This window comes from Rhinoderma darwinii, chromosome 11 (genome assembly GCF_050947455.1).
Source record: "Rhinoderma darwinii isolate aRhiDar2 chromosome 11, aRhiDar2.hap1, whole genome shotgun sequence".
In the NCBI taxonomy this organism is placed as follows: Eukaryota; Metazoa; Chordata; class Amphibia; order Anura; family Rhinodermatidae; genus Rhinoderma; species Rhinoderma darwinii.
Window position 1 is genome coordinate 12,102,544 of NC_134697.1, and position 12,251 is coordinate 12,114,794.

Sequence of the window (12,251 nt, forward strand, 5' to 3'; positions counted from 1 at the left end):
TCCTGTTCCTGGTGGTCTAGTGGTGCTGCATCCTGTTCCTGGTGGTCCTGCATCCTGTTCTTGGTGGTCCAGTGATGATGCACTGTCCTTCCCTGTTGGCTCAGTGGTCCAGTATCCTGTATAAAGTGGCCTAGTGATGCAGTGTCCTGTCCCTGATGGTCAAGTAGTGCAGTATCTTTTTCCTGGCAATCCAGTATTCTGCGTCTAGTGGTCAAGTGATACATTATCCTGTTCCTGGAGGTCTGGTGGTGCAGTATTCTGTTCCTGGTGGCCCAGGGGTTTAAATTATACTCATTGGTTTTCTAGCTGATATTATTTCGTTCCTGTTGTCCATTGGTCAAGTACCTGTTCTATTCTCCTGCTCTTTACAGACCTATTTTCTCCCTCGTCAGCTGACCGCACGCTATAATTCAGCAGCCCGTCACAAGCTGACGGAGCCTCTGAGATTAGTGTAGAACGAGAGCACAGACCAGCTGTCACATAGCAGCCGCTCCATTCTGATCACTCCCAAGTGGACAGATTTAGGGAGCATATATTACTGTATAAACATTACTATAACAGACAATCAATACTCTTGTACATAGAAATATCTCTTTAAAGTGTTTGTCCATCTGGGAACACAATTTTACACTCTACATAGAATTAATCTACAGGGTGGGCCATTTATATGGATACACCTAAATAAAATGGGAATGGTTGGTGATATTAACTTCCTGTTTGTGGCACATTAGTATATGGGAGGGGGGAAACTTTTCAAGCTGGGTGTTGACCATGGCGGCCCACTCTTCACACACTGATAGCAACACCGCAGAAGAAATGCTAGCACAGGCTTCCAGTATCCGTAGTTTCAGTAGCTGCACATCTCGTATCTTCACAGCATAGACAATTGCCTTCAGATGACCCCAAAGATAAAAGTCTAAGGGGGTCAGATCGTGAGGCATTTCTTCTGCGGTGTTGCTATCAGTGTGTGAAGAGTGGGAGAAGAGGGTTGCATTGACAATCCAACACAATGGGCAGCACTTTGAACACATTTTATAAGTGGTCAGAAACTTGTAAATAACTCATGAAAGAATAAAGTAACGTTAAAACCAAGCACACCATTGTTTTTCTTGTGAAATTCTCGATAAGTTTGATGTGTCACATGACCCTCTTCCCATTGAAAAAACGAAAGTTGGATACAAAATGGCCGACTTAAAAATGGCCGCCATGGTCAACACCCAGCTTGAAAAGTTTCCCCCCTCCCATATACTAATGTGCCACAAACAGGAAGTTAATATCACCAACCAGTCCCATTTTATTTAGGTGTATCCATATAAATGGCCCACCCTGTATATAAAAAGTTGACCATGTAAATATATGACATTATTTATCCTGTGTTGATCCTAATTATCAGCCTGTATTGTGCTCCAATCCGGCAGTCACAATTCTTAATGGAAAGTCAACAAGCTTGTACAACTGACAGCTTAAGGCCTCGTGCACACTTACGTCACCGTTTTCACGGCCGCCTTTGTTTGACGGGTCAGTGAACCCGTTTTAGCGGCCGTGTGGTTTCCGTGTGCACTCCGTGTTTCCGTTTCCGTGCACCGAGCATGGTACTGTCCAGAGTGCTGAAAGAGTTAATGGGCTGCACTGATCGGCGGTAACTCTTTCAGCACCCTGGACAGTACATGCTCGGCGCGCGGAAAATACAATTTTAATGTAATAAAAAAAAAAAAGTTCATACTTACATTCCTCCTGTCCGGCCTCCAGCGATGACGTTCAATCCATGTCGCCGCGGCCTCGGCAGCCAATCACAGGCAGCCGCGGCCTCGGCAGCCAATCACAGGCAGCCGCGGCCTCTGCAGCCAATCACAGGCTGCTGCGGCCTCTGCAGCCAATCACAGGCTGCCCCGTCACAAAAGAAGGTCGGACTGGAGGAAGAAGAGGGACTCGTCACCAAGACAACGACCGGGTACGTATGAAATGCTTTTTATTTTATTTTTAATCAGCAGCCTCTTTTCTCTATCAGTTATTGATAGCGACAAGTGGCTGCCGATTAGTGTAATATTTTTCTAATGTTTTTCTGCCCGCCCGGCGGTTGCTAGGCAACGGCTCCGTCACACACGGACGGCACACGGATGCCTTCCGTGTGCCTTCAGTTTTTTTGACGGCCCCATTGACTTGCATGGGCCTCATGGTCACGGAATCCCGGACCAAAGTAGGACATGCTCTACTTTGGATCGGAAAGGAGCAACGGGACCGTCAAAAAAACTGAAGTGTGCATGGCCCCCTTAAAATGAATGGGTTCAGGGTGCTATCAGTGACAAAAATGGATAGCACCCTGAAGGAAAAAACTGAAGTGTGCTGTAATGGCAGGAAGGAGGTGAAGGGAACAAGTGAGCCCTAATCTACCCACCGCCCTGTCCCTGCCTACTTGCAACGACCCGCCCTAGGCGACGGGGTAGAACTTGGCGGCGGTCCCTACGCTGTCTAAGTGCAAGGGAGTACAAACAGGGAACACGCAAGGGAAGGGGCAGTAGCCCACGGAACGCCGCGAGGAAACGGAGCGGTGAATGAGTCAGTCAGGATCAGGATGTAGTGGAGTATACAAACGGGAGCACGGAGCAGGAAGCAAGCCAGGGGCAGAGCGAAGCAGGATAAACGGAACTGAAGCAAGGCAGAAGCACGGCAGAAGCAGGCTGGAGCAAGGCAGCAGTGGGGCCAGGAATCCAAGAAGAATAACAAGCAAAGAGGAAGAGAAAACGGCAGGTATAAATGGACAGGGGGCGGAGCTAACTCTGACTGACCAGGCCGCGATAGGCTCTCCCACTCCTGAGCCTGCCACCCTGGTTGGTGGGAGCCGGTGTCAGTCTAAGAGGTCTGGCCTCAGGTGTCGACTGATTAATCCCGGGAGTATACACAGACGTAGTACCTGGCAGATCCTTTACAGTACCCCCCCTTTTATGAGGGGCCACCAGACCCTTACTAAGAGGACCCGGTTTAGTGGGGAAGAGAAGGTGGAACCTCCTGATCAATACCCCAGCGTGAACATCACGAGCAGGTACCCAAGTCCTCTCCTCCGGCCCGTATCCTCTCCAATGGACCAGGTACTGGAGGGAGCCCTGGATCATCCTACTGTCCATAATCTTGGCCACCTCGAATTCCACCCCCTCAGCGGTGAGAACGGGAACAGGAGGTTACCTCGAGGGGGACCAGGCGGGGAGCAGCGTTTAAGGAGGGAGGCATGGAAGACGTCATGTATGCGAAAGGATGGGGGCAGCTCCAGACGGAAGGATACAGGGTTGAGGACTTCAATGATCTTATAAGGTCCAATAAATCGGGGAGCAAACTTCCTGGACGGGACCTTAAGGCGCAAGTTCCTGGACGACAACCAGACCAGATCCCCGACGACAAACCGGGGGTTAGCAGAACGTCTACTATCAGCCTGAATCTTTTGTACGCTCTGGGACGCCTCTAGGTTCTTCTGAACCTGGGCCCAGACTGTGCACAGTTCCCGATGAACGTCCTCTACCTCGGGATTATTGGAACAACCAGGAGAAACGGAGGAGAACCTTGGGTTAAACCCGAAATTACAGAAAAACGGGGAGACCCCTGACTAGTTACTGACCCGGTTATTCAGGGAAAATTCGGCGAGGGGAAGGAATGAGACCCAATCAAATTGACAGTCAGAGATGAAACACCTTAAATATTGTTCCAGGGATTGGTTAGTCCTTTCCGTTTGGCCATTAGTTTCGGGATGGAAGGCGGAGGAGAAGGACAGATCAATCTCCAACTTTTTACAAAAAGCTCTCCAAAATAAGGAAACAAATTGTACCCCTCTGTCAGAAACGATATTGACTGGGGCCCCATGGAGACGCAGGATGTGTTTAACAAACAAAGAAGCTAACGTCTTGGCGTTAGGTAGTTTCTTAAGGGGCACAAAGTGGCACATCTTGCTGAAGCGGTCTACTACCACCCACACCACCGACTTGCCCTGAGATGGAGGCAAATCGGTGATAAAATCCATGGAGATATGGGTCCAAGGTCTCTGGGGAATGGGCAAGGAACGTAGTAAGCCCGCAGGTCGGGACCTAGGGGTCTTGGACCTAGCACAAACCTCACAAGCGGCGACGTAAGCCCTAACGTCTTTAGGCAACCCAGGCCACCAATAGTTTCTGGTAATGAGGTGTTTGGTACCCAAGATGACAGGATGACCAGATAGTGCAGAGTCATGGTTTTCCCTGAGTACCCTTAGCCGGTATTGCAGGGGGACAAACAGTTTGTCCCCAGGGAGGTTCCCGGGAGCTGAACCTTGATCAGCCGCGATGTCAGAAGCTAAATCAGAATCAGTGGCAGAAACAATTATACCAGGGGGTAAAATACAAGCAGGATCCTTCTCGGAAGGAGGATTGGCCATGAAACTACGTGACAGTGCATCAGCCTTAATATTTTTGGACCCAGCCCTATAGGTAACCAAGAAATTAAATCTGGTAAAGAATAGTGCCCAACGAGCTTGTCTAGGATTAAGCCTCCGGGCAGATTCTAGGAAAACCAGATTCTTGTGGTCAGTAAGGACCGTTACCTGGTGTCTGGCCCCCTCCAGGAAGTGACGCCACTCTTCAAAAGCCCATTTAATGGCTAAGAGTTCGCGGTTGCCAATATCATAGTTACTCTCCGTGGGCGAAAACTTCCTAGAGAAGCACAGGGGCGGAGATGGGTGAGGGAGCTGGTACCCTGGGACAAGACGGCCCCCACTCCCACCTCGGATGCGTCAACCTCCACAATAAATGGCTCCCTTTGGTTGGGCTGAACCAGCACGGGGGCCGAGATAAAGCCGAGATAAAGCACTTCTTGAGGGTCTCAAAAGCCTGGACGGCCTCAGGGGGCCAATGGAGGACATCAGCACCCTTGCGAGTAAGGTTCGTAAGAGGCTTAGCGACGACCGAGAAGTTGGCAATAAATCTCCTGTAATAGTTAGCGAACCCCAAAAAACACTGTAGCGCCTTTAGGGAGGCAGGTTGGACCCATTCCGCCACAGCCTGAACCTTGGCAGGGTCCATGCGGAATTCATGAGGAGTGAGGATTTGACCTAAAAATGGTATCTCCTGTACCCCAAACACACATTTTTCGGTCTTCGCAAACAGATTATTTTCCCGGAGGACCTGGAGGACCTTCCTGACATGCTCCACGTGGGAGGACCAGTCCTTGGAAAACACCAGTATGTCATCAAGGTACACTACAAGAAAATTACCCAGGTAATCTCTCAGAATTTCATTAATAAAATTCTGGAAGACGGCAGGGGCATTACACAACCCAAAGGGCATGACCAGGTATTCGAAATGACCTTCGGGTGTGTTGAACGCAGTTTTCCACTCATCCCCCTCTTTGATGCGGATAAGGTTATATGCCCCCCGTAGATCGAACTTAGAAAACCATTGGGCCCCCTGAACCTGATTAAAAAGATCCGGAATTAAAGGAAGGGGATACTGGTTCCTTACGGTGACCTTATTCAGGTTCCGATAATCAATGCACGGCCTAAGACCACCATCCTTCTTCCCCACGAAGAAGAAGCCAGCACCTACAGGAGAAGTCGAGGGGCGAATGAAACCCTTGGCCAGGCATTCTTGGATATACACCCTCATAGCTTCACGTTCAGGACATGAAAGATTAAATATCCTACCCTTAGGAAGCTTGGCACCAGGCACCAAATCGATGGCGCAATCATAATCTCTATGGGGGGGCAACACCTCGGAGGCCTCCTTAGAAAACACATCGGCGAAGTCCTGAACAAACTCAGGAAGCGTGTTTACCTCCTCCCGGGGAGAAATAGAGTTAACCGAAAGACATGACATAAGACATTCATTACCCCATTTGGTGAGATCCCCAGTATTCCAATCAAACGTGGGATTATGCAGCTGCAACCAGGGAAGGCCTAATACCAGATCGGACGATAATCCCTGCATCACCAGTACAGAGCGCTGCTCCAAATGCATGGAGCCAACCAGGAGTTCAAAAACAGGAGTATGCTGAGTAAAATAACCATTAGCAAGGGGAGTTGAGTCGATTCCTACTACAGGGATAGGATAAGGCAAATCAATACAAGGCATTTTTAGAGACATAGCAAATTCCACAGACATGATATTAGCAGATGAGCCAGAATCCACGAAGGCACTGCCAGTGGCAGACCGGCCAGCAAACGAGACCTGAAAGGGAAGCAAAATTTTATTGCGTTTCATATTAACGGGAAATACCTGTACGCCCAAGTGACCTCCCCGATGATCACTTAGGCGCAGAAGTTTTCCGGCTGTTTATTCTTGCGCCTGGGACAGGTGTTCAGTAGATGCTTGTCGTCCCCACAATAGAAGCAGAGACTATTCTTCCTGCGAAACTCTCTACGTTGTCGAGGGGACATGGAGGCCCCGAGTTGCATAGGTACCTCCGAGTCCTCCGTGGAAGAGCGAGGAGACGGGACCTCGGGGGGAATCGCAGGGAAGTCAGAGGGGAACACATTGAAACGTTCAAGCTGACGTTCCCTGAGACGTCGGTCAAGTCATACTGCTAGGGCCATAACCTGGTCTAGGGAGTCAGAAGAGGGGTAGCTAACCAGCAGATCCTTCAGGGCGTCAGATAATCCTAACCTAAACTGGCACCTTAGGGCCGGGTCGTTCCACCGAGAAGCTACGCACCACTTTCTAAAATCAGAACAGTACTCCTCAACAGGTCTCCTACCCTGACGTAAGGTCACCAGCTGACTCTCGGCTAAGGCAGTCCTGTCAGTCTCGTCGTAAATGAGTCCGAGGGTAGAGAAAAAACGATCAACGGAGGAAAGTTCAGGGGCGTCAGGAGCCAAGGAGAAGGCCCACTCTTGGGGCCCTTCCTGGAGTCGGGATATAATGATACCCACCCGCTGGTTCTCGGAACCTGAGGAGTGAGGTTTTAGGCGGAAATAAAGTCTGCAACTCTCCCGGAAGGAGAGAGAAGTCTTACGGTCCCCTGAGAACCGGTCAGGTAACTTGAGGTCGGGTTCTAGAGGTGAGGTGAGGGGTACTACTAAGGCAGCGTCACCCTGGTTGACCCTCTGAGCCAGGGCCTGGACCTGTAGGGAGAGGCCCTGCATCTGCTGGGTCAGGGTCTCAAGGGGGTCCATGATAGCGTCAGCGTAGGAGAAATGGTAGACTAGGTATGGGCTTGTTATTATGTAATGGCAGGAAGGAGGTGAAGGGAACAAGTGAGCCCCAATCTACCCACCGCCCTGTCCCTGCCTACTTGCAACGACCCGCCCTAGGCGACGGGGTAGAACTTGGCGGCGGTCCCTACGCTGTCTAAGTGCAAGGGAGTACAAACAGGGAACACGCAAGGGAAGGGGCAGTAGCCCACGGAACGCCGCGAGGAAACGGAGCGGTGAATGAGTCAGTCAGGATCAGGATGAAGTGGAGTATACCAACGAGAGCACGGAGCAGGAAGCAAGCCAGGGGCAAAGCGAAGCAGGATAAGCGGAACTGAAGCAAGGCAGAAGCACGGCAGAAGCAGGCTGGAGCAAGCAGCAGTGAGGCCAGGAATCCAGAAGAATAACAAGCACTGATGAAGAGAACACGGCAGGTATAAATGGACAGGGGGCGGAGCTAACTCCGACTGACCAGGCCGCGATAGGCCCTCCCACTGCTGAGCCTGCCACCCTGGTTGGTGGGAGCCGGTGTCAGTCTAAGAGGTCTGGCCTCAGGTGTCGACTGATTAATCCCGGGAGTATACACAGACGTAGTACCTGGCAGATCCTTTACATGTGCATGAGGCCTGAGTTCTTCTAATGCGGTGGGAGACATTTTTGCCACATAAGATCCGCACCTAAATAGTGGCCAGACCCAAATAATGACAGCCAGGGCACTTCCATTAAAGGGGTATTCTGAGGATAGACATTGGTATCATATCGTCGGATACTGTGACCCCAGGCCCATTGCTAGAATGAAGTTACAGCAGTGCCAGAAAAGTGCAGTGCGGCTTTAATTCCTGCCAGCTCCGCTCTGCTTTTTCTGGGAAGCTGCATTGTTACCCATTGACTATAATAAGTCGACCATGCGGGTAACGGGGAAAGCCGTGCGAAGCGGAGAGAAGACAAAGTGGCGCAGCGCTTTCCTACCGCTTCTCCGTTGTATCAATCGCCCAGGGTCACAGCATTCGGATGATATGCTACGAGTAGTTATTCCGAGACATCCTCTGTAACCGTGCCGGAGTGCCCCCATAAATAGTGTCAGCCAGAGTGTCCATAAAAAGTGCAGCTAGTATGTTTATACATTGAACTAATATGCAGTAATCTCCCCATAGTGAAGGCTGCCGGTACATTATAATATGTCTCTGCTGTAAGTCTTATTTTAAAGGTTTCGTTTTCCTTGAAGCCAAGTAATTCTGTTCTCAGCTATAACTCGTGCCATAAAATGTGCAAAAAAGAAGGTTCGTGCCATTTATGACCAATTGTTTATAGGTAATTAATTTTAGGTCCTAACTGTAAGTAGTCGGAGTCCATGCTGATTCCACTAGTGACACCTGCAGGTACAACTGAGAATTGCGCAGATCTGGCGGCTCACCACTGATATTCTGCGGTTTATGGTGCGTGGATCCCGGCCTGTGGTCATCACTTGCAGACGTGACACATCAGCTCGTTCACTACAGGCAGTCAGAACAAATGACGCAATAAAAACGGAAAATACGACACAAAAAGTGTTGCGTTCATAAAATGCGTCTTATTCCGAAGTGTGGAAGTCCCTTACCCTTTGCTATTCGGTGGTGAGAACCTGTGCCGGACTCTCTTTTACAGGGGGTCATGGGAATGGCGGGGAGTGGGAAACAAACATCAGGCTCTTCTGTTCCTGGGGGCAAAACCCAGCACTATAATGGGGGGCCCAGTTTACTCTTTATTATGGGGCCTCCTTTCTCCTCTGTGCGCCACTGGCTCAATGACATGCTTAAAGCCAGCCACATACACATCCCGAAATGTCTCTGCCCAGAGAGAGTAATAGGAGGGCAATCTCAATATATACCTCCCAACCGTCCCGTTTTTTTGTGAGATTGATCTCAAATTGGGTAGGGCTTAAGCAAATTTGAATGAAAGTGGGCATTCTCTGTATGTTTTGGGCAGCTTGGGGGCGGGGCTTAAAATGCCCCATGAATGGGGATGCAAATGTTGGGAGGTATGCTGCCAGGTAGAGCTAAAAGAGGGATGAACCTATGAATGGCCTGGTGACAGAGATATAACCCCCTTTGAGAACTGAAATGGCTGACAATGGTAGCTGTCTGACCCTGATGATTGTGGGGATGTTTCAGAAACCTCTACTCGTGTGAGAAAAGGGAAGGACTGGATCACTTAAAGGAGCTTTTTCCTAAAAGGTTGGAAACGCCTTCTGCTCCCTCTTCTTGATAACCTACAGACAGTAGAAGAGGAGTCGGAGAGAGTAACACAGGACTGCAAGATCAGACTACACAGGGTTTGTTTGTAGTCTGTAACCATGGAGACACATAAGTTTGCATAGGAGCTGAATACACAAAACGGTAGCTTGATTCATTTTATTATAGCAATAAAAAAAGGTGAACAAATCCATTAGGTTTCTGCTCCGTCCATTACTTCATTAACATTTCTTTCACGACTACAATCTATTGTGTCTGTCAGTTGTAAATTGTATGTAGATGGATTACCTGCGCCCGCTGACGAGAGATCAGAGGACTGACAGCGCCTGGCGTAAGATTTTCCTCCTGATACGTGTCCAATTTGTTTGCAACTGGTAACTTAGTCGGGAATGAGGCTGTACACAAACCGATATTCCCAATCACTTTTATCCAGGAGACCCCCAATTAGCACAATAGGAACCGGTGATGTCACTACTTTCTAGCATTTTGATAGGCTGCATTCTTAGTGATGTCATTAGTTACAGGTTGCAATTTACAAGATCTCTGCTGTAGTCCACCAAACGGCTTGGGTCACGGGACTGTTTGCAGCTTCACTTACAGTTGTCACAGTTAGACCTTGTTTACACTGCGCTAAAAAGCAACGCATAAATGTGTCAAAAACGTTGGCGTTTTTGTAAAGCGCTTTTTAAAATACAGAAGTTTTTGACAGTTTTTTTTACGTGTTTTGTGCGCATTTTCGGAGCATTCTTTTGCCACCTAATTAGGACTTCCATTGACTACGGGAATTAGGCGCGTTTTCGCGCCAAAGAATTTACCTGACGCTTCTTGTTTTACCCTACACGTTTTTGAAACATGTGCGCGTAAAAACCGCATCGTATGCACAATTTGCTTTCCCATTGCGGTCAATGGGGAGCTTAAATCATGCGTTTTTCGGCATGTAAAACGCGTCAAAAACGTGGTCGAACACACGTCATGTGAACATGGCCTAACTCATACCTCCCAACAGTCCAGTTTTTTGCGGAATTGTCCTGCAAATAAACGGACATTAAAGGGGTGAGTTTTATGTTAAATTGCATTATAAAGGGGCGTTTCTGGTTGTTTGGGGGTCTTTCCTGGATAGGACATGGGCGGGGCTTTAAATGCCCCACGATTGAGGATTCAATGCTGGCAAGTATGTCCAACAATGTAAAGCGAAAATCACCAGTCGCCCTCTTCTGTCAAGCTATTCAAAATATAATTCAGCCGTTTCCTTTATATCTGTTTTTGAGAAAGCTAGGTGACAACAGGTGTTGTCACCCATCTTTTCTAGAATCCTGAAAAGTCTGCTCGGTTACGCTATGATAAAGAAGTGAGAACGTATCTAGTCAAATTTGCCATTCGGGTGTCCCAAAAACGAAGAAACGTATAGAATTTTTTAAAAACTGTTTATTTTTGGTGTAAATGCCCTTAAAGGTCAGACAAATCCTCTTTCTTTCCCGCAGGATCCCTGTGGTGACCATGTGATGGCCCTGATATGGTGATGACGTTGTTTAAGGACAGCGGGTATTAAAAGAAAAACAAGAAAGGAACAGACCTGATGGCAGGTGGGGGTATAAAACCCCACATTTCTTAAACCTCTGCACCCCAAAAACAAAACTGGGTGAGAGGAGACGAGCGACGGAAGAAGAGAGCGGTCAATGGAAGATGACCTCACCTAGCCGGGAGTAGCCCCCCCAGCCATAGGGCTGTATGTTTATTTATAATACATGTATGTATGCATGGGCGCACATAACTGGTGACCCGGGGCTGCCCACAGAGAAGACCCATGATGCCCTGCGGCATTGTGACAGAACATATATGTAATAGTACTGGTCTATCTATATATCTATGTATGTATGACAGCATGTATGACTGTTAACATGTCATCACTAAGGGCTTAACCCCTCCCCCGTCACGTATGTGCTGTGACTGTCTCCATCCGCACCACCACCACGTCTATGGTATCCGCTCATCTTCAGGGTTCGGATCACAGTTTTATTTTTAATAAAAGTAATTTGAAGTGTAACGTGTGGATTGTGGTGAAGACTTCCCCCTGGTTATATGAGAAGGCACCACTGCCAGCCGCGCGGCTCCGATGGCACGTCAGCCGGTTCACCCTCCGCGTCCGCATCCCACAGATCCTCCTCTAGAAAAGAACATCGTCACAGCTGAATGCACAGCAAGCCAAAGATATGACACATCGACACCGCACGCACATAAATATTCAGTGTGCGTGCTAGAACTTCGCATATGGTAAGAGTCGCCGCCTCTGCTCTGCCAGCCTCTGCCAGGAAAAGTTCCCAACCAGGTTATACATAACAATAATGGTTAAAAGAGATTGTTCTTTCTTAATAGGGTCCGCAGAATATAAACTGATTATAGGGTGTTGATCCCCAGCGATCAACTGTAATCTGTGGGGAAACCTGGCAGCAACTGCTCAATTCCTCTGCAGCACCACCGCAGGGGAAATTAAGCATTACACCGTTGTCATTGAAATCAATCAGCTGTCCATGTAATGCACAGACATCCCCCTATTAACTCAGATTTCCCGAATAGGATATTTCAAAATGGTTTTCTAATCCAAACAATGATATGACTGGAGAAAAGGGTTAACAATGACTGTCATGTGTCTGGAGAGTAAAGTGTTAAAACAAGATTCTCCAGGATTTGGGATTTTGATCTCCATTTTTTTTCCCATTGGTTGTAACAGACCGAAGAATTTTTCCCCGTCAGATTAAACGCTATGGTCACGGGATTAAAGTGTAACTAATCGTTCAAAGAACTTCTGACATAGTGAGAAGTTGTAGATATCTTGCAGTGTGTGTCCCTTTAACAACTGGTATCCGATAATCCCAAAA

The 12,251-nt window shown here is 48.4% G+C and overlaps 2 protein-coding genes across 11 annotated transcripts in view; one reads left to right on the top strand and one right to left on the bottom strand.

Annotated features, from left to right (window-relative positions):
- PIANP (PILR alpha associated neural protein) overlaps window positions 1-11,419 on the top strand; it is a 44,596-nt gene extending 33,177 nt beyond the window's left edge. For all 10 annotated transcript variants that reach the window (XM_075842962.1, XM_075842964.1, XM_075842955.1 and 7 more), the window contains one exon: window positions 10,857-11,419. In XM_075842962.1, coding sequence (XP_075699077.1) covers window positions 10,857-10,878 — 22 coding nt within the window. In that variant the 3' untranslated portion in view covers window positions 10,879-11,419. The remainder of the gene's footprint in view (window positions 1-10,856) is intronic.
- The window catches only part of LOC142663869 (uncharacterized), a 167,914-nt gene continuing 166,278 nt past the window's right edge, over window positions 10,616-12,251 (bottom strand). The window contains exon 12 of the mRNA XM_075842702.1: window positions 10,616-11,539. Coding sequence (XP_075698817.1) covers window positions 11,451-11,539 — 89 coding nt within the window. The 3' untranslated portion in view covers window positions 10,616-11,450. The remainder of the gene's footprint in view (window positions 11,540-12,251) is intronic.